Below are 20,475 nucleotides of genomic sequence, written 5' to 3' on the forward strand. Positions count from 1 at the left end.
GCAGTGAGGACTGGTGGACAGCAATCAATCGACGGTGCTACACAATGCTTGAACATCGTCGCTAGACACTCGGCTATCTCACTGCTGACAATAAAGAGGTTTAGCTTGTCCGGTATTCCAGTAAACCCAGGCGGACGAGGTGTCGGGGCAGCAACACAATTACGCCAGTGCCTAAAATTTACACCAGCAGCAAAGAAGAATACGCTCAGTTAATGCAATATTAACTGTTTCTGTCTGTTTTAGCAATGCGGCACCAGATGGCTGCACCATGCAGACCGCCCACGTTTGCGCCTCCGCTCCAACGCCTCATCCGCCTGCGTTTTACCGGAATACCGGAAAAGCTAAACCTCTCATTAGTTAATGCTAAGTTGACGGCGACAAATCTTTGCGTTGAAGGCTTCTTCTGCAAATAGTTTCTGTTGCGCGCACACTTTTCTGATTTCTCCTGAGAATGGTTTTGCTCCATCACTTCGCCCCGTCCGATGAAAAACGCAGCAACACAGTATACAAACACACCGGCCGCTACCGTAGGCACCAGTCTTTGGAAAACTTTCTTGCTGTAACTTCACTCGGGAGCGAAATAAAACAACATGGAACAAGCACGCAGGATGTGTGTTGGTAGCGGTCGCCGTGGGATCCTGTTTACAGGCAAAGCGTAGCGCAGCACCAGCGTTGCTCACTGCAGTGTTCCTTCGCCGGATCATGGCTCAGAATAAATGCACGCGGCACAAATGGCGCATCGTAAGCTCACAGTAATATTTCCAGCATGATAGACCATCACAAACAGTTCTGGGGCTGTATTTCGTAGCGGTTCGCTTTGGAACCGGTTCGGTCTGGCTGTAACGTCTGGATTATGTCACTCGGAGAAAGAGTGGAGCGGGGCGGCGTGAGGGGAACCAATCAACTAGCGGCGGTCTGCCGGAAGATCACGTCATCATTTTTGTTTGTACTTGGGGGATGGTATAGCACTTGAAGGATGTTGCTGGTTTGATAAAAAAACATTGGTTTGTATAGAACACTTGCAAATATAATTTTCAGTAATAAATGTGAACTTGCAGCGCAGACGGCTACTGGGAGTTGTAATTTTGTGTTTTCCTATTTAGTCGCTAGGTGGTGCGCCATACGTTATGCAAACAACTTGCCTTGCTTTGTTTACGTTTTGGACTTGTTCGCGCCCTGAAACGATGTTGTCGCACAAGGACAGGCGGCTGGGTCCTCACGTTTCAGCGAGGCAGCGCGAAATACTCGTTTCATTTGTCGAGGAGCACCCCTACCTAGCAAAGGCGTCGTGTGTGTTGGGCCAGCAGCTGACGGCGGCTTTCTGTTGCGCCGTGGATGGGAATCTAACCCATCCTTCTTCTTTGCCCACAACCGTAATGGCCTTGGCGACGGCTGTAATGATCCGGCTGACTGAAGGCTGCGACAGTGCAATCGCTTCTTCATTCCCGACGCACTGTTGAAAGCTCCCGGTGGCAAAAAACCGCAGCACGCACAGCACTTCCATCGTAGTGTCGACACCACAAAATCTTTGAGGTCCGAGATGTTCTTCCACCTCATCGCAAAGACGTCGCACTATGTATTTGGAGAGCCTAAAATGCCTTCGAAACTCTTCTTCGGCCATGCCGAACGCGTCGCGTCATTGCCTCTCGTCGCATCGTTGTCTTTCGGCGCTCGCCAGCAGCACAACCAAAGGAGCCGCCAGTGCCATCTCTGTCTCGTCTCGTCTAGGTGCCGGCTCCTCAGCTGGCGTGAGTCTAGCCGGCAGCCACAGTTGCCCTAGCAACACTCGACATCATGCTCGCCACCGCGTGCAACCCTCGAGCGAACCACTTCTCCGTGGTTCCTCTCGTAGCAGGGAACCGGTTCCTTTCCAGATGATTGACAACTTGTGTGACGTCAACAAAATTTGTCGTCCTGCCCACCATGGATGACGACAGTGAAGCGCCGATCAATGGCAGCAGCCAGACCGAACCGGTTTCAAAGCGAACCGCTACAGAATACAGCCCCTGGAATTCACTCTCACGATGGGCTGAAGCACACAGCTGACGCGACCTCGCCCAGTTCGAAGCGCGGGCGGCCATCTTCTCCATCGGCGGGGTCACCGGCCATCTGGCTCACGACGTTTATCCAGAGCACGCGCTCGTTGGTGGATGCTCGTGTGCCTCCGCCTCAGAGGAGTAAACGCCCCCTTTCTTCTAAAGTTGTATCCAACTATAGCTACAGACTGCCGTTGTTGCCATGCAGGTAGTCGCGAGCCAGGCCAGAACATTGAATTATGGTACGGAGCAGCTTGACAGCAACGGGATGTAGTAGGAGGCAACAAGGCTGCTGGGTTCGTGTCACCTTGCTTCTCGGCGGCGTCACCTGCCTAGTCGCACGTGCCGGGTTCGTGGTGGCGAAAGGGCCCCCGGGATTTCTCTTGGCTGCTTCGATTATGCTGACGCGATCCCCAAGCCAGTTTCGAGATGGTGCTGGACAGCTGTCTTCTGATGTTCCTGGAGGTCGTTGTCCTCTGGTATGGTCGAACGTGTTTCTTCCTGTTCGTCTCGACTCAGCTCTCACTGTTAGCCAGACCGAACCGGTTCCAAAGCGAACCGCTACGAAATACAGCCCCAGAACTGTTTGTGATGGTCTATCATGCCTCCACTGGTTTCGTGGATTTTGGCACGCAAGATCAGCAAAGGTGTGCCGACCCACCCCTGGCGATGGCTTGCACCTCACTGTGCAGCAGGGGTCCATTCTGTCCTTGCGTGCTATGTCTCCCGCACTGCCTTTAGGCTGGGTGCTTGGCTGCGGGGCTCATAACTCGGTCGCGGGGTTGTGCGGCGCGGTTTGGCGAATTCTGCACCGCTGCCACCTTCTCGGACCGGAAGCCGCTCGCTGCGCTTCTCCCCTTGTTGTTGGCTGCTGGAGGATCCGCTTTTCTTGCCACCTGTTGCATGGAATGCGTTGCTGAGTGCTGTTGGTGGCCGCCGGCTTTTTTCTCCGCCGCTGAGTGTTGCGAGCTGGATACAGGGGGCCGCTGAAGTCGCTGCGCCAAACCCGCCACAGCATCACCATTGCCCGGGGTGGCTCGATCGTAGTCCGGGGCAGCAGCGCAGACGATGTGCAGTTGACAGCAAACCAGGGGTGACTGCACTCGCGCTGCGTACACTCAATGCACTCGGCAAACACCAAAGTAGTGCAAGGGAGAGGAATTCTGCATACACATCGCCCATGTGGTACGATGTTCAACTCGGCTAGCAAAAGATCGGGCGGCTACTGAGATGCTAAGTTCACGTGAATGAAGCTCGCTTTCTTAAGTCGAACGAGTAATTTCAATTCGTGCGAGGCTAACTAGAATGAGGGAAGCAAAGTGCAACATCTCAACGCCACAGTCCACCAGGTTGTGTCTCTCCACGTGCGACAGGCAGCTTTGTAAAGCCTTAGGCCTAAAGCGTCGCTACCCTGACAACAACCGGCACCCAAAAACAACACCCAAAATGGGCGTAAAACTGGCAGCCACGAGGAGACGTCAGCTCTGTTAGGTTGTCCTACCCCTCTCGGTGCACACGTCCGAGTTGACGGCGCCCCCCGTCCCAGACGGTGTTCGAGCGCCAGGTGCCAGGCCGCAATACCAGTCAGCCCATAGCAGCACCCAGAGCCACCCGGCTCCCGGAGCCGCGACTTCAATAGAAGAAGCTATTGAATAAGAAATTCGGACCACCCACGAGGCTTCCGTACTCACTTGCTTCAGACTTGCCAATGCTCCTTGGGCACTAAGCCTTGATCTTCCAGGATGTAGACCATGTGGCTCTCGTACGGACAAATGTCGTTTAAAAAAAGTCATTTGCGAAAAGGCTTAGCATGTTGAAAAGTTCAAACACAGACTACAGTCACCGTCGCCACGCTCAAGAAAGCACACCGCCGATGCTAGCGATCAAAATCCACGCTAGCCCTACGCTTCGGTTCAAACAAAGGTCTCGAACGAAGCAAAACTGTTAAAGCTATCGTCCGATGCCCCAAGAGGTCCACGTTGGGCAGCCAGATGTGGGGTTCTCACCTGTGCTTTTGGGCCAAAAAAACGACACACAGTAGTGCAAACAATCACAAGGGCACCTTTCATTGATCAATGCCTGCTAGCCGAGTTGCTATCCAAAAAACATGCCGATGGATGCGCGTCAAATTGCGGAAGTCCGACTCATCGCGACCGGATAACAAGCAAATATATTCGCCCCATGCTGGACACCAACGCCTGATCGTTCGTGTGTACGTTCGTGTGTACGGTGGCGCGTTCAAATGAGGCCTCACGAGACGGTCTCGCAGAAGCATGGATCGGCGCATGTGCGGAATGTCTGCACCGCTTGCTGATCCCGAACCAAAGAAGAAGCGCCTTCTCCTTTCCACGCCCAAGTAACCGCGCTGTTAGGTGGCGTTAGCAGAGCCACACTTGCGCCATCTCTCGCAAAGTGCTTCAACCACACCGACTGCCGTGGGCACGATACCACGCGGTGGAGCCGGATTACATGAGATGGGAGCTATGCGGGAAAACAACACATCCGGGGACGCGTGAGAGTTACACCTCCCCACATTGCTTAGGACGTGATTTTGTATCACCACCGGGTCGCCCACTTTGTAGTGAACTTCCCAATGAGAACGGTCGTACTGCGCTTTCTGCTCCACACGTGCAGTGCTCAGGTTCCATTGCGCCTACGTTCTACTGTACTCGCATTCTACCCTTATACGTTCTACCGGATTGAACAGCTCCCTCCCAAGGTTGAGGGTGGCGGGTGTATACCCAGTCGATCGATTCACTGTCGACCTGATCGCAAATCCAATTTCAGGAAGATAAGCATCCCACTCATTGTGCGTCTCCGCAAATGCAACGAGCATGTGCTTGATGTTGCGGTTCACACGCTCAGTGGGATTCTCCTGGGCATGGTATGTGGCTGTTCTCCTGTGCGTAATGCCGAGAGCTGCACAAGATTCCATCCACAAAGAGTTTGGCAGTGAAATAAGACACATTGTCCGTTATCAACTGCTCAGGATAGCCAAATCGTGTAAACACCTTGATCAGCTTTCCCATGATTACGTTTCCCAAGTGGAAAGCATTTCCAATCTTGGCCGTATTATGAGACAGGAACGATTCCAGCTGGAATATATCCAGCTGGAAATGGAAGCCGTTCTTGCTGGAAATGGAAGCCGTTCTGGCTGGAAATGGGAACCGTTCCAGCAGGAAATGGAAGCCGTTCTGGCTAGCTATGGAAGCCAATCCAGGTGGAAGCGGAAGCTGTTTCTGGTGGAAATGGAAGCTGTTCTGGCTGGAAATGGAAACCGTTCCAGCAGGAAATGGAAGCCATTCTGGCTAGCTATGGAAGGCAATCCAGGTGGAAGCGGAAGCCGTTTCTGATGGAAATGGAAGCTGTTCTGGCTGGAAATGGGAACCGTTCCAGCCGGAAATGGATGTCAATCCACCAGGAAATGAAACCCGTTCCAGCCATTCTGGCTAGATGCCGGGAGCATTTCAAACGAGAAACATGCTGTTCCCAATAAAAAAAAAGGACGTTATTGTCAGCAAAGGCTACACACTGCTCCTTGCTGAGCTTGAGTTTCTTTTTGATGTCTTGAATCTTCTCGCTTAACACCCTCAGCACCCCATGGGCAACCACAGTTATGTCCTGGTTGTTCGTTCTACCCCAGTAGGCGAGGCATTCTTTAGAAGTCCTCTTTACAAAATAATATGCCATGCGCATTAAGAAGTGGAACAGTTATGCAATTAGCCCACGTTGCACAACTTGAACTTTGGCAGGTGTGCGCTGCTTCGTTGTCTCACTGGCCACTGATTGGCTATGCACTGTCCTTATTGCAAATGCTATTGCAAATGTCCTTATTGCATATGCACTGTCCTTATTGCAAATGTTGGAAAATTCCACCAGGTCATGTGCTCCATCATCTATACAGAAAAAGACAATTAGACCAAATACCTAATAAATTGAGTGCAAGTAGGCATTACATGGAGTGAAAACGTGGCATTACCACAGCCTCTGGTCCAGCAGACTCACATTGTTCAGAATGAATCTGCGCCAGTACTGCAGATATGCTTCCTAAATGTGGAGCATAGGGTGTTATGAATTACTATTTGGTGATCACTGAACCACACTGAACTTCATACCTTGTGAACAAATGCAATCGCTTCTTATTTCAGCTGAAGCCAAGCTGGAGGACATTCCAAATTCAGCTTCGTGATTTGGAGCCATGCCTGCGTTAGAGTATAAAGTAACATTTAGGATATTACTGAACATTAAACAGACTTTTAACATTTATACAGCTAGCAATTTAATGCAAAAGATGTCACAAGCAAAAATTTCTAAATCACTGTACACTATGCAATATATAGTCACTATGAACTTAAGTTCACAGATTCATGGGTAGTGGAAACAGCACTGTTGGTTCCCAACAACTGCATTGTGTAATATGAGATGCAACATTCCCACCTTGAACATGCAGGGGCCCACTGCTTGTACTTCTGTCCATGTCCACCGGCTGCTCCACCAAAAGCCCAGCTATGCCTTTATCCACTTAAAGCAAAATGCAAGGCATCACTGTACCTCAAACAGCTGGTTAAGATTTCCAGTTAACAGTTTAACACACAAGTGGTGACAATCAAATCGTCTCTAGCCAAAATATGCTATTAGATCATAAGCCATTGTGCATTGGGGGGCTATTCTGCAAGTCTTTACAAAGTGGACTGCCTGTTCCAGCACTTGCTGATTGGATATAGCTCGAGTGCTGGTGCTGACAAATGGTGGCTGCCCTCTGACTCCAAGTTCTATGCAATCAGTGCATGCTGAAATAACCAGTCCGCCTTGTGGTGACTCAATGGCAGAACAGTCGCGCAAGTTCACAATTGCAATGTACTGCAATGAAAACTTGACACGTATAGTTCCCGACAATTGCCTGAAAAACGTGCCATAAGAATCACATATGATAACACAGTCAAATATACAGCCTTCAAGCAAAAACTTTAGACAGTAACAAAGCTTTGAAAAAATAAATAAACTGCGAAACATTGTGTAGATGCTAATATACAGGGTGTGCCAGCTAACTTTAACCAAGCTGTTCAACAAAAAAAAGAAAAAAAAAGATATAAAAACTTGGTGCAAGATACTCTTACCTACAGCGTCCGGTCGCCAGAGGTCTGATGACCGAACGCCGTAGGACTTAGAATTGTAATTTGCACCTTGTTTCCTTATCCTTTCCTTTCTTTCTTTCCCCGTTGAACAGCTTGGCTCAAGAGACCTGGGACACCCTGTATATTACTCATAGTCCTTTCTAAAAGTAAAAAAAAGCTGCAAGACACTGTGCAGATGCTACTATATATTACTCGCAGCCATTTCTAGAAGCTAGCTGTTATGCTAACTATAAGACCAGCAAAGCAACCCCTTGATATGCTAAAGGGTTCCATCATTTTCTTTGTTTCAAACATGAAGTGCTCACCTCTGGTCTCCGACACTTCCTCCAGCAAATGCTGAACTAGGTAAAGATAAATGCAAATATTAGTGCACAAATCCCTATGAACTAGAAATGAACAGCATGCAGAAAGGAAAAGTAGCAAGAACAAATGTATTTTACATGAACCTAACTGTGTTTTTACTGTCTCTTGTAAATTGACAGTTGGAAGTGATGCGTTATGTTCACACTGGAGCCGAGACTGTCCCTTCCAAAATCTGGCCTCTTTCCTCGCAGCTTGAACCTCGTTTTCCGGAACTAAACCATCATCTGATTCTGATGTGCATGGCGTGTTACACCTCTTTCTCTCAAGTGGGGAAAAAAAAGGATAAGCACACCAGATGCATAAATGTGATAGCATGAGGAGGGCAACAAAATAATATGAAATTATTACCTTCTTAGCAAGCTGGGATGTCACGGGTGAAGAAAGCTGGTTTCTCTGTGGCTCACGGCTGCCCTCATCAGCTGATAAACTAGCCTAGAAGATTTTGTTACGCTGTCAACTTAAGCTCAGGACAAATATGATTGCGTACCTTTACAACTGATGTCTTGTTTGTAACAGCAGCATTGGTCTGTAGGGCATGTGCTGTATAGTGCCTCAGCACGTCTTGAAGCTTTTTTATGCAGCCCTGTTGACACACTTCTTATTTGACTCCTGCAAGAAGTGACATGCATGTACGTTCATATAGCACTATTTGACGACACTAGAAGAGTTGTCCATAAAAGGCATAACTACCTGTCTCAACACGTTTGTTTTCTGTGTCATTTCATCATCTCTGCCATTGTCTACATCAGAAATGCTTATAGGGGGGATGACAGCCCGTTTTAAGAGCATTTTCCATTGCATATTTTCTTTAGTTTCTGTTACAGAATACAAAATATGGCACATGTGTCAGGACACCTTACAACAAAACTTTAACAAAAGTGTTCGTCAATTTGGGTGTATTTTTCCCTTGACACTGATGCTTTAAAGTAAAACTACCTCGGCATGCTCTGCATGTGGCACTGCAGCATATTTCTCGCAAACAGACATATTCAGCTCGTTCATACTTTTATTTATCGTTTCTTTATTTAATTTTTTAAGCACAAGTAATTTCCTCTATGTTGTCCTTGGTGTCAGTGTTTGTTGGCTTATGATATGGTTTCTATGGGAATTTCAAGGGGAACTTCAATTATTTTGATATCTCCATTAGTTTGTTATAACGTGTTTCATTTAACTGGCTATCCCTGTATTTAGCTAGAGATAGAGACTGTTTTGTCCACATTTAGTGCGTGATGAAAATTGCAATGTTTAGGGTTAGCTGACAAACAGAAAGCATTATTATGCTCAGACTATGTCTGAAACATTGAACAGAATGTCATACGTAGCCCAAAATTTTGATAGCATTTTCTGTTGGCTATGAATGCATAACTGCTACTAAGAATACCTAATAATTGAAGATGTTGAAGAAAAATGAGCATTAAAATAATTTTTAACTTTTTTTAAATGATTAAAATTTTTTTTAAAAAATAATTTAAATAAGTTTTTCAAACTGCAACTGCTGTCACTCAGTGGTTGCACAGGCCACAGTAATGCCCCAGCCTGTTAGTGGCATCTGTTGCAATATGTTTGCACTCGTCATGTCTTTTCTGAAGTAATGGTTGTAGCATATTGTAGCAGCTTGTCTGACCTCTGGCTGCAGGTGTGCATGATCACGGGTGATGCACCGCTCACCGCCTGCCACGTTGCCCAAGAGCTCAATTTCATCTCCTCTCAACGAGCAACGCTCATCCTCACAGAGTCCGGAGACGAAAGTATGTATTGCTGCTGGTTTTATTGTGGTTGTCTACGAATTAACTGCATTTCTGTATGCTGACATGAGGCCCTGCTCCGAAGAATGTAGGGGTGCAAGCTTCTCTGGAGCTGGAGGTGGTTGCATGGCAGATTAAATCCAGTGACTTATTTGGGCCTAGTTGCGAGAGTGGTGGTGTACCTGACCATGGACTGTCTCTTTTGTGGCATGCATGTTTAAATCCTTGAAATGTCTTGAACACTTGGTGGTGACAATTTGTGGCTTAGCCACAAATTGTTGCTAGCTGCTAAAAAACTTGTCAAGCACCTCGCCAATGTTTTTCTGGGGTAAAAAAGATAGGAAAGAGGCTGAGCTTTCTTTGTTACAGCTGGAAAACATGGCAGATTAGATGGTCAGCCAACTAGCCTCCCCTTAAACTTTTCACCCTTTCAGTGTAGATTCTTTTGGTGATGACGCACCTCCAGTGCTGGGTTTCTTTCTCAAATGTTACTTAACAAACACAACGGCTTATTTTTGGTTCGGCAGGAGGGGAAAAAAAATAACATGAATAGTGACAAATTCTCCATTGGTATGCTCCTCACATCTGACAAAAGGAATAAAACGTGCGGCAGACTCAAAAACACCATTCTTCTCAGTACCATATTTACTTGATTCTAATGTGCCCTCCATTATAACGTGCACTCGTTTGCTGTGATCTAATAAAAGAAAAGTCCTTTACAGTACCGTGCACCTCACTCTTCATACAGAAATACAACTTTCTCTCATTTGGGAAAATATTTACTCCCAATACACTAAAGTTGCAATAAATAAAAAAATTGCAGCTTCACCCGAAAGGCGAAGCATCGATTGCGATAGCAAATTAGTAGGCAGCTGTATGAAAAGTAACAATTGTTGTTTTATCTCTATAGAAACATTCAAACATTCACTTACTAAGTAAATCAACAAGCATGGCATCATGCACGCACAAGCAAACATGAACACGTCTTGCGCAATGACCACAGAAAGTCTTTATCAGAAGTAGCAGGAGCGAGGGAATCATTTAGCGAGTTGACCTTTGTGTGGCCTCTTGCTTCAACGTGAACTAAGTGACGAGAGCACGGCGTGATGCGCCTAGATGTGTAGACACTGTCTCCATCGCAGATCGCATTCAAGATAAGAGCCGCACGGCTGCACCGTATGTAGCAGCCGCCGTAGTAGAATGCCTCTCCTGTTTGCACCAGTCCCGCACGCAAGTTTCGGGAACTCCGAAAACCCATGATGCGGTCTGATTTCCATCCGTCCCCCCACACGTGATCGCTTTTCTTTTAATTACGGCATCGTGATGAAGTCGGCATGTCTTTGCAGTCGGCACTTCCATGCTGATAAGGCAAGTGCAAAAAACAGGAAGATGGACGATGCAACATGTACTACAGCACATGGAGGAAGCTACAGCAGCTAGGCTCGAAGTGTGTACGAGGTGGCCATCTTGTAATGCCGATGGCGATATGGTAATGCAGATTTAAGGTCGTACTCCATTCCAACGCGCACAAAATTTTTGCACCCGTATTATCAGAAAAAATGTGCACGTTAGATTTGAGTAAATAACGGTATTTCTTCATGGTGTCAGGGTCACAATTCAATGTGGTCAAAGTTGCCTCTTCCTTGGACGACAAGCTGTCCTCTTTTGAGTATGAGCTTGTCGACGGGTACGAGGAGTCGGAAGAGCTGTTGCTCCTATCAACAGTTGAAGGACCTGCATGACCAGCCATCTCAAAGCGATCATGTGGCCACGCTCAAGGAAGCACCCCTTTCGTTTATTCATACTCGGCCAGACAAAGAGAACAGCAATTGAAACAGAGAGCAACAGACGACACAGATACAACACAGGGCAGAGCCATCCTGGAGAAAATGCATCTATAGATGCTTAGACGGCACTGGGTTATAAAAACTATGCCAGCGTCTTCATTCTTGTTTCTGTGCCTACACTGGCTAGCTGTGTTTATTTAACGTCATCTTTTTCTACATTCTGCCCCACCCAAGAAGCAGGGGCATCTCCAGGTGGTTCAGGACTTGAACGGGCCTTTTAAGTACTTTGCCATCTTGCGTTTTGATGGAACAAGACCGCACGAATTCATCATGGCCGGTATATAATAGGAGTACTCGAGTCAGGGACCAAACACATCGGTTCTTTCTGTCTTCTATTAAAACGACCATGTCCACTTTCACACTTTTGTTAGACCATTGTGGGTACTGAGGTAGAGATCGTAATTCCAGGAGATGTTCCTTTTTCCATCTTTCCCATCGTTTCCACAGGTGATCACTAAGCTTTTGATGGTACTGAAGCTGTGAGATATGATCTCTTTGAGTAGCCCGTGAACACTTCAAGGTACTGCAGGAAGTTGGGTCAGGATTGGTGATGATCGAATTCCCAACCAGAAAGTTGCCAGTCACTGTGGAGGCCTCTTCTTGCATCCCTTTGCCATTCTTTTCCTCGTAACTTGGGTTTGATGCAGGGCGTTGACCTCTTCATTCCTCCTTTTCTTTTGTGGGCACTTCAAGGTAAGTGAGGCTTTTTCCAGCTGCCACCACGCCACATTCCACACATTCCACGTGCCATGTTGACACACTGGGAGAGGGCGTTCTATCGGCCCTGTTCAGTTTTTCCTCGGCTGCTCGAAGTCTTTTGTCTACTGCTTTCCATACATCTCGCTCCATGCTGAGTTCGTTTCTAGCTCTTGTATCTGCTTCAGAAGCTTATCCTGTATATCTTCCATTTTCTTTAGTCTAACATCAGCATCACAGTGTCTGTCGATCAACTCCATTTCCTTTCCTTTCTCTTTCTTCCCCTCATCTACCTTGAGGGGCCCTCCACATGCTGCATGCTTTGCTGTCTTTCTTGCCATACCTTGCACTTTTTCTAATGCAAGCACCGAACCTTTCGGAGCATTTATACAAGCGAAATCCAATACGCCTTGAACCTAAATGCTTAAAATGTCACAAATCATTTGCTAGCAATAATTAAAAAAAGAAAAAATTCTGCGTAGGTTTGAGGTACGACACACGTTTGCACATGTTCAAACAAGTGGTCATGCTCAGACTGTCCTACAAAAGCAATATTCCTGATACAACTAACCACAGACTAAAACCTCACACTAAAGCCTTGCCACTTCCAACCTACTATTTAAAGGCTAGAAAGAGTTGACGTCTGACTGGGTTGCGTGTGTTGAAACACGTGGCATAAAAGGACGCTCTATCCTGCAAAACCAAATATACCTGAAGCACGCATGTGAGCATGAAACAGAAAAAAAGAGCAACTAACAGCGCATAGTCTTAACACTTCTATGTAGTATTTAAAGGCTAAGAAAGACCAACAAATCTAAAAAACAAAGACAAGCTCAAGGCATGCAAAAAAAAAAAAGACGTATGGTTTCATTACTGCCATGGAGCCCTGGAAAAACACATCCATCTGCCACTAAACATCACCACAGCGCCACCGTGTATTTGCTGGTACACCCTTTGATTGTCTTCTTGAACTGTAAGAGGTTTTTATCAGAGGCACATTCACTTGAGTTACTGGTGCCCATGGACTATTTTCAGGAAGATAAAATTTCTACTGTGGATTCTTCTTCTGTAGGATCCACTCTCAAGGTGCTGATCATTAGACGAGTGCCACAGTCCAAAAGAACCTTTTGACAGATTGGTCCTTGGATTGTCCAGCCAAATATAGTGTAAATCACGATGAGGCATGGAACGTCTGGGCAGCGAAGGACTTCACCTTTGACTACTTGCCATAGGTAGTCGGAACCTATTAGTAAGCCAATCACAGAGTGCGAGGTATCTTCAAAAACGAAGTTATTGTGCACCAGTAGCTTGCCTTGAGATCTCAAAGTTTGCACAAATGTGTTGTCCACCGCCGGCACAGCTACATCAAGGCAGATGGCAGGGATGACGACAGCTTCTATGCTGAAAATAACTTTGCTATACTGATTTCGAAGGGGCACTACTACCACTTGCGCTTTTTCTCTTCTGATGAGCAAATATTTCTGAAGGTGTTTAGCACTAATGGTGTCTCTCTAACCATCTTTAGTTTGAGCTCCAGGGCAGCGTCTTCTTGTATAAAAGATCTTTGGCTGCCTCCATCCAGAATACCATGGACGTATCTGCTTTTGTTGTTTATGATCTGTGTGGAGAATGTCTGGATATACACCACATTGTCCATAGTATTTTGGTTGGTGGGTGATGCATCTTCGCAGGAGGAAAGAGTCATGGAAGAAACACACTGTGATGCTTCCTGATGGTCTTGTTGTCGTCATAGTTGTTATCATCCTCTTGTAGTTGGGGGTCACACATACCGTATTTACTCGCATAATGATCACACTTCTTTTGTCAGGAAAATTAATGTAAATTCAGGGGTGCAATCATTACGCGGGCTAAATTTCCCTTGAAAAGAAAAATTTTTTTTTCCCCGTCCCCCGTTTGCTGCAGGATGCGGGTGCGGGACACCAAAACAAAAATGGCAGCCGGCGGAGCAAGCCGAACACGCTGAATGCGATTTTTTTTTTTCTTCTCGTGAGTACATTACGTGCATTGAAACAGTTTCTTCCGTATCAGGGATGAATAATATAGTTAATATTGCAAGTTTGCGGCAATAACGTTGCCATGTCCACTTTGAGGGGACAGAAACAGATGGGAGCGTTTAGCTGCCAGTGACAGAAACGCAGGGCCGGTGTGCTGCGGCAACTGCGGCATCTGTCTTCACTACTATCCTAATACGGCACGTTTCCGCTAAGGGTGGGCGAATATCTCAGCTGTGTTACAAGCGTCAGTGTACACTTCTAACGTATCAGTGTAAACGTGGCTACTATCATTGCCGCACACGATTTTGTTGCCTGCCCACGAGTGCAGATGAAAAGAATCGGAACGGCGCCTTTTTTGTTTTTGTTGACCACAACCATTATAAAGCCTGCCCATAATAAAGGCAAGTTTGGTTGTACCTCTTTTTGTCATGGAAGTGCGGAAAGTGATGAAAGTAATGAAATGAGGCATCTACTTAAGAATGTTTAGTGCATGCAGACCGCTTAGCTTGTCTTGAAGAGTCGTTTGCGTAGCATTTAACAGATGGTAAGCGGGATCGTTATTAGCTAGACTTGGCACACGACATATCGCTGTGGTAAGTTCGGGGTGCGATCATTACAGAGGAAATAAAAAAAAAATAGAATTTTGATGACAAAATTCTGGGGTGTGATTATTACGCGAGTGCGATCATTATGCGATTAAATACGGTGCTTTATGCATGTCTTCCGTGGCGAGAACAGCAGATGAGCTTGACTCTACAATCTTTCTCTTGATGACCTCTTGACGTGCAATGGAGGCATAGGTTGCGTTTTGTTAGCTGCACTTTTTTGACAGCTAGAGTTATATCTGCGTTGCAGCAGCACATCCCATGTTGATGAGTGGGGAGAAGCAACATTTCAATCTTTCAGCAGATGTAGCATGCAAAACGGATGCCTTGGGGTACTGCCTAGTTGCCTGTCCTTACACTCATCTACAGTTGGTCGCTGAGATGGTCACGTGCATTATTCTCTGCTTTCCACCTCCACTAGCATAAACTGTAGCAGATCGTTGAGTTCAGCGTCTGATGTTACTGCTGGCGAAACTGACTCAGAGACTTTGTGCGGAGGGACTGCCAGCTACTGTGACCTCAAAGTGCGGCCTCGTTTTTCTCGTGTAAAACTGAGAATGACCTTGTCAGGTAGAGCGTGTTGAAGGATGTTGATGAGCATCGCTGAGAATGTTAGAGATGTCAAGTTAAGCAGGGACGCGGCAATTGAAGTGGTCAAATTGTCAAAACTTGATTTTCTGATTTATTAATTTTTTCGCAACCTGTGGACGTTTATTTACCACGTAATGAAATATTATAACAACATACGTTGTAGAAATAGAGAAAACAGCACTATGCTAGAGTGCTGTCATCAAAAATTGCGAAAAAATCGGGCTTTGGAAAGCCCCGTCACACTGCGGATCACCCGGCTATCCGTTGACACAGCGCTGCCATCTTGGTATCATTGTAAACTGGAGAGATCGGAGCTCAAGATAGCTGGTACGAGATATTTCTCCACCGAAAAATAAACCAGCAAATGCAAGCAAAAAAAAAAGGGATGCAGCATTGCGATTGGTCGCAGTAGTCGTGTGAAGCACAGGGCATGCTTCTATTGGCTGTTGTAGATTTGAATTGCTGATGAACCTCTGTCACGTGTGTTTGTGCAGCACCTAGCTGCGCAGTCCGATCAATGTGATTGACGATTGTGGCAGCTCACGCACATTTTCTGTGATGAGCCCTAAAGAAATCAAGTTCTGAACGGCCTACATGCATGGAAGACCGCGAAAAGAGTGGAAAAGAGGGAGAATACTCCTAGAAGTAGATGCCGCTGAACTTGCTGACGAGGCACGATCGGTGCATGTGGGTGACTATTAAAGCACGCCTGTGTGCAGTGCTGGTGATGCGACCGTGGGCTATGGTGATGATGCGTCTATGAGCGATGGTGACTGTAGCGTTGTGTTTCGTTACATTCAATACGTCTAATAAACAAATACATTCCCTTATGAAAGGTTTATCAATCATCTAACGTGCCGTGGTACACTAGACACCTTAACCGACTATCTTACAAAAAAAGCAGACTTTTCCGTGCTGCAAAACAATCGTCAACTACTGACAAGTGGTCCTTGACTTAAAAATTGTAACAGCGCAAACACATGCAGCCACAAAGTAACAAGGACAAGACACAAGCGCTGTCTGTCAACTAAATTTTATTCACGGAAGATGGATATCTTGTATAAGGGGAAAGGCAAAAGTGAAGGGGGAAGGGAGTGATACAATCGGGAAAAGACGACATTGTGCATCATCAAAGCTGTAGGTCCAGACAAAAGCTTCCTGGCTCCAATTCTGCAGGTCCAGCAGAAGGTAATTGAATCGGCATCGACAGACAAACCATTGCTTCTAGCGAGCCAGAACCGGAACTGGCAAACCCGGAACCAAATGTATGGCCACGCTTACCGCTGCGCTCACGGGCCTCAGACTGTCAGCGGGAGCAAGGACAGTGCACTCAGATATCGCCATCGGACTCTGTCATCAAAGCCATGCTGCGACAAATAATCGCCGCCCTGCCGCTACTACTGTCCGGTTTAAATACGCCAGTGGCGCTAACAGCGGCAAAAATTACGAACACTATAGACAGTCTCTTCGCTACGCTGCAGTAACTTATACCTCTGCCCGCGAAGATGACTGTGCTGTGCTGTGAAGTGTACATGTACGCATTATACAGAAACATTGTGCGGTGCAGCGCTCATCATATTCACCATACCACCACCATCCTTCCTCTTCACATCCTATCTCTGTTATTCCCCAAACCCCTTCCCCAGCGTGGAGTAGCAGGCTAGAGGCATTTCGCTCAGGCTGACCTCTGCACCTTTCTGCCATTAAATATTAGCTCTCTCTCTATCTCTCTTTTATATTGATGTACTGAATTTGAAGCGTTATGGCGTGGCTTTGCACTTAACCCATTTTGTGACACTAGACTGCAGCCAGGACGCAGCAACCTGTCCTATCACAAGTAAGTTTGTGCTCTCAAAGTCCTAAAACATGCATTTCAATGAGCACATCAATGAGCAATGCATAATGAAGCCCTCAGTAAAATTTGATTGTAAAGCGACTGGAAATATAACTGTCTATGTCTTGTATCAGTAGTACCTTCATTTTCGTATTCTGAAGTTTCATAAAGCACGTAACGCTATAGCGCCAACCTAACACACTTAATAAACCAAGGTTCAAACGGTCAAAACATGTCCTTTCAACGTTTGCGATGCCGTCGCTTTCTCATCAGGGCTTCGACACCACACCCTGACACAAACATCGTCCCAGCTGCTGGCCCAGCGCGCTATCACCACTTCGAGCAACAGAAGAAAAGCAGAGACCTCTGCGTTGCACTGTCCCACTGCAGGTTATAGCAACTGCTCTTGGAGCGAAACCAAAACAGCCAAAAGATACTTGTAGACTATTTTGCCAGTCAACAGAATGCCAATCCATAGCCTGTACTTCCCACCATTCTCATGATGGTTGAACGATCGCAGCGCCAGATTTCCCTCTAGTTACACTAATATGAAAGGTGTTTATCGGTGCGGTGACCAATGTTGCCTAACTGAGCCTGGCAGGCCACCGAGCCTATCGGGCCAAGAAGATTATGCCGGAGGGGGCATCACATGCTTGCTACACAGTTAACGACCGATTTTCCAGACGCCCGATTTATTGGACATGCCCGATAATGCGCATGGCTTTATGGCACCACCACATACTCCATATAGTGAATGTATATTGCACTGACTGCAGGTTTGAAATGGCATTAATCAAAGCTATGGTGCATTGGAATAGTGTAGTGTGTCGTCAGGGGGTGAAAACATGCCACTTCTTGCGATGACAGCTGGGAGTACTGGAGTACGGATGGATATATGGAAGGTAGGAATGTCCCCTTTGAAACGGGGTGATGGCAATTGCTACCATGCTCAGCTTTTTATTTTTGTTTAACTGTGTTGTACGTTATTCAAAATCGCCATTTTCTCTAAGTACGTCTTCCTACACATTTAACCTTATGTCACCTCTCTGCTTTTGAGCCACCAATCCTCCAATCGCCTCTTGCTAATTTCCACCGCATATTTGTTTGCATGACTATTGTTATCTCTGAACCCTAGGCCCTTGGGAGGCGTGACTCCGCCCCCATTGACATCGGGATGGATACCATCACATTTTAGTACGAGGTGTTCTATTGCTTCTACAGATTTACCACACACAGTACATGTGTCTTCTTCTTCGTTAAATTTCTTTTTATAGCTCTGCATTCTAAGACATCCTGATCTAGCTTCAAAGAGTAGGGCACTGCCTCTTGAGTTATCATAAAACGCTTCTTTCCTGATCTGCTGTCTCCAGTATCGATATAGTTCCATACTATGCTTCTTTTCCATTGAATTGCAAAAATTGCAAAAAGGTTTTGCGCCCACCGTGCCTCATCGAAACGAAGCGTGACTTCCTAATTCGCCATGGTCATCTTGAGTGTCTTCTGGTCTGGCGGAAACCCCGCAGTGCTTATATACCTCCTTTGTGTGTGTGTGCGACTTTAGAGGGACCCTTTCCTCAAACTGTCAAACTCAACAGGAGAACTTCCATGAACCAGCAGCGTGCAAAAAAGAAGGACAAGCATCTACAATTCTTGGAGGCTTGGTATAAACAGAGGCGGGGCCCTCGTTCCACGAATCTGTGCCTGTCACGTGACGTCGACGGAAGCAAGGTCCCTCCCACGAATGTAGAGAGTCTATTTAATGGGTTCTGAAATGTATTAACACTTCATTCTCTTCTCTTCATCTTTCACCAACCTTTGAATAAAGAAAATACAACTTCCGCTCATGCGCAGGGAGCCAAGGTGTGACAGAACAACGTGGTCATGATATCATGCTTTGGATGAAGCACATTTCTGCGGAATATAATACGATAGATGTATCGCTGACACAATCAGACCCTTTCTTTTTAATATAAAACGCTTCCAACAACTCCCTTGCAGTTTGGTCCCTACTTCTACCAAGAATCAATACTCGTTCAAAGCATGGCCTACAACGACAGGCTTTACAGTGCGCAGGAAGATGCGCGTTCTCACTCTTGCCGATGCTATTAGCGTGCTCCCTCAGTCTGTCATTAATACAACGTCCCATTTGTCCTACGTATGACTTGCCGCAATCTAGGGGTATTTCGTAGACCACCCCTTGAACGCAGTCCCTGAAATGTTTGGCGTGCTGCTTCTGGCAGCCCCGACCACGTTGTTCTGTCACACCTTGGCTCCCTGCGCATAAGCGGAAGTTGTATTTTCTTCTATACGTTTGTTCAGGCTGTCATTAAACAGTTGGTAGTTTGGCGCTTCACTGTCTCCCTTTCTTCTGTCCCTTTTCCAGAAATGTATTTTGCACCACAAAGTATACCTAGGAAATCTAAGCACGAACTTGCCCAAGAAGAAGTCCTTTTGGAACATCTTTCTCGTACAGTGGGCTCCGGGTCTCTTTTCCCCGGCAATTCTTCATCAAGGCTTCCCGATGTGAACAAGGTGACACGGAACATCGTGGCAGCAACATGCCAAGCGCGCTATCTAGGCTTCTGCATAAGAAAAGGACTGCTACCACGTGAAGTCACCGCTATCTTCGGTTCTGTGTTTCCGTCCTGGGGCCACATCAAAAGAATATGCAGGATTCTACGTTCGGAGCTGGGCCGTCAGATCCGGCTTTTCAACGGTCTTCTCAAATGCATGTGCTACACCAACTTCCCTGCGTGGGTTGCTGCGAGAAAACTGAGAGACTACCGGAACGTGGTGAGTACTGCCATAGAAACCACATGGAACAGTATGCTATCTTGCCTACTGAGGAGTGTGAACGCAGCAACCACAAAGAAGAGGCGGACAGAGAGACTGGTAGTTATTGGTGAAACCAATATACCAAACGATATAGTCAACCTTCTTAACAAGGGACCGAAATACAGACTTGAGCCCCAGCTTCCAGCACAAGAGCTTCTGGCATGGAATCGGCAAGTCGCAAGAAAAGCGCCCCAGTAACAGCGTGAGCATTGCCTACTAGATGGTGTAGACAGCCTACAGAGAGCTGCCCCCAAGGCCGGAACTGGTCGACAGGTGCGAATGCTGCAACGTGTGGTGTCTTTTTTCAAAGACAATGAACTCTGTGTAATGCACTCCGATAAGGAAGGTGCTTTTGTAGCTCTTCCTAGGCAAACCTTTAACGAAAAAGCATTAGAGGCAATCAAAAAGAATTTTAAGCCTGTAAAAGTCAGCTTATCAAAAGTGAAGAAAACCATGACTTCGTTCTGTGAAGAAATTGGCTGTGAAAGATTAGTTAAACAGATCAGAAAGAGTAAAAAAGATTCTCTTCGAGCTTTCTTCAGTGCCAAGACCCATAAGGTTGATGTCCCGTTTCGAACGATTATTAGTGAACGGGACACGTGGCAATATCAAGTCAGCAGTTTTTTGTTAAATCCCTGCGGCTTCTTCAACTCAATGACCCTTTCTTGACTAGAAACTCGGATGAAGTTTTTGAATATTTCCGTGACAGCCAAGAAATAGGCTATGTGTTCTCCGTTGATGTAAATGACCTTTTTTACTCGGTTCCGCATACT

General features: G+C 46.4%; 1 protein-coding gene across 3 annotated transcripts in view; it reads left to right on the plus strand.

Moving 5' to 3' along the window:
* Positions 1 to 20,475, plus strand: part of LOC135900796 (endoplasmic reticulum transmembrane helix translocase) — a 602,974-nt gene that overhangs the window by 338,928 nt on the left and 243,571 nt on the right. For all 3 annotated transcript variants that reach the window (XM_065430378.1, XM_065430377.1, XM_065430379.1), the window contains one exon: positions 9,171 to 9,282. In XM_065430378.1, coding sequence (XP_065286450.1) covers positions 9,171 to 9,282 — 112 coding nt within the window. The remainder of the gene's footprint in view (positions 1 to 9,170; positions 9,283 to 20,475) is intronic.

The sequence above is a fragment of the Dermacentor albipictus genome, unplaced genomic scaffold (assembly GCF_038994185.2).
Source record: "Dermacentor albipictus isolate Rhodes 1998 colony unplaced genomic scaffold, USDA_Dalb.pri_finalv2 scaffold_18, whole genome shotgun sequence".
Classification (NCBI taxonomy): domain Eukaryota; kingdom Metazoa; phylum Arthropoda; class Arachnida; order Ixodida; family Ixodidae; genus Dermacentor; species Dermacentor albipictus.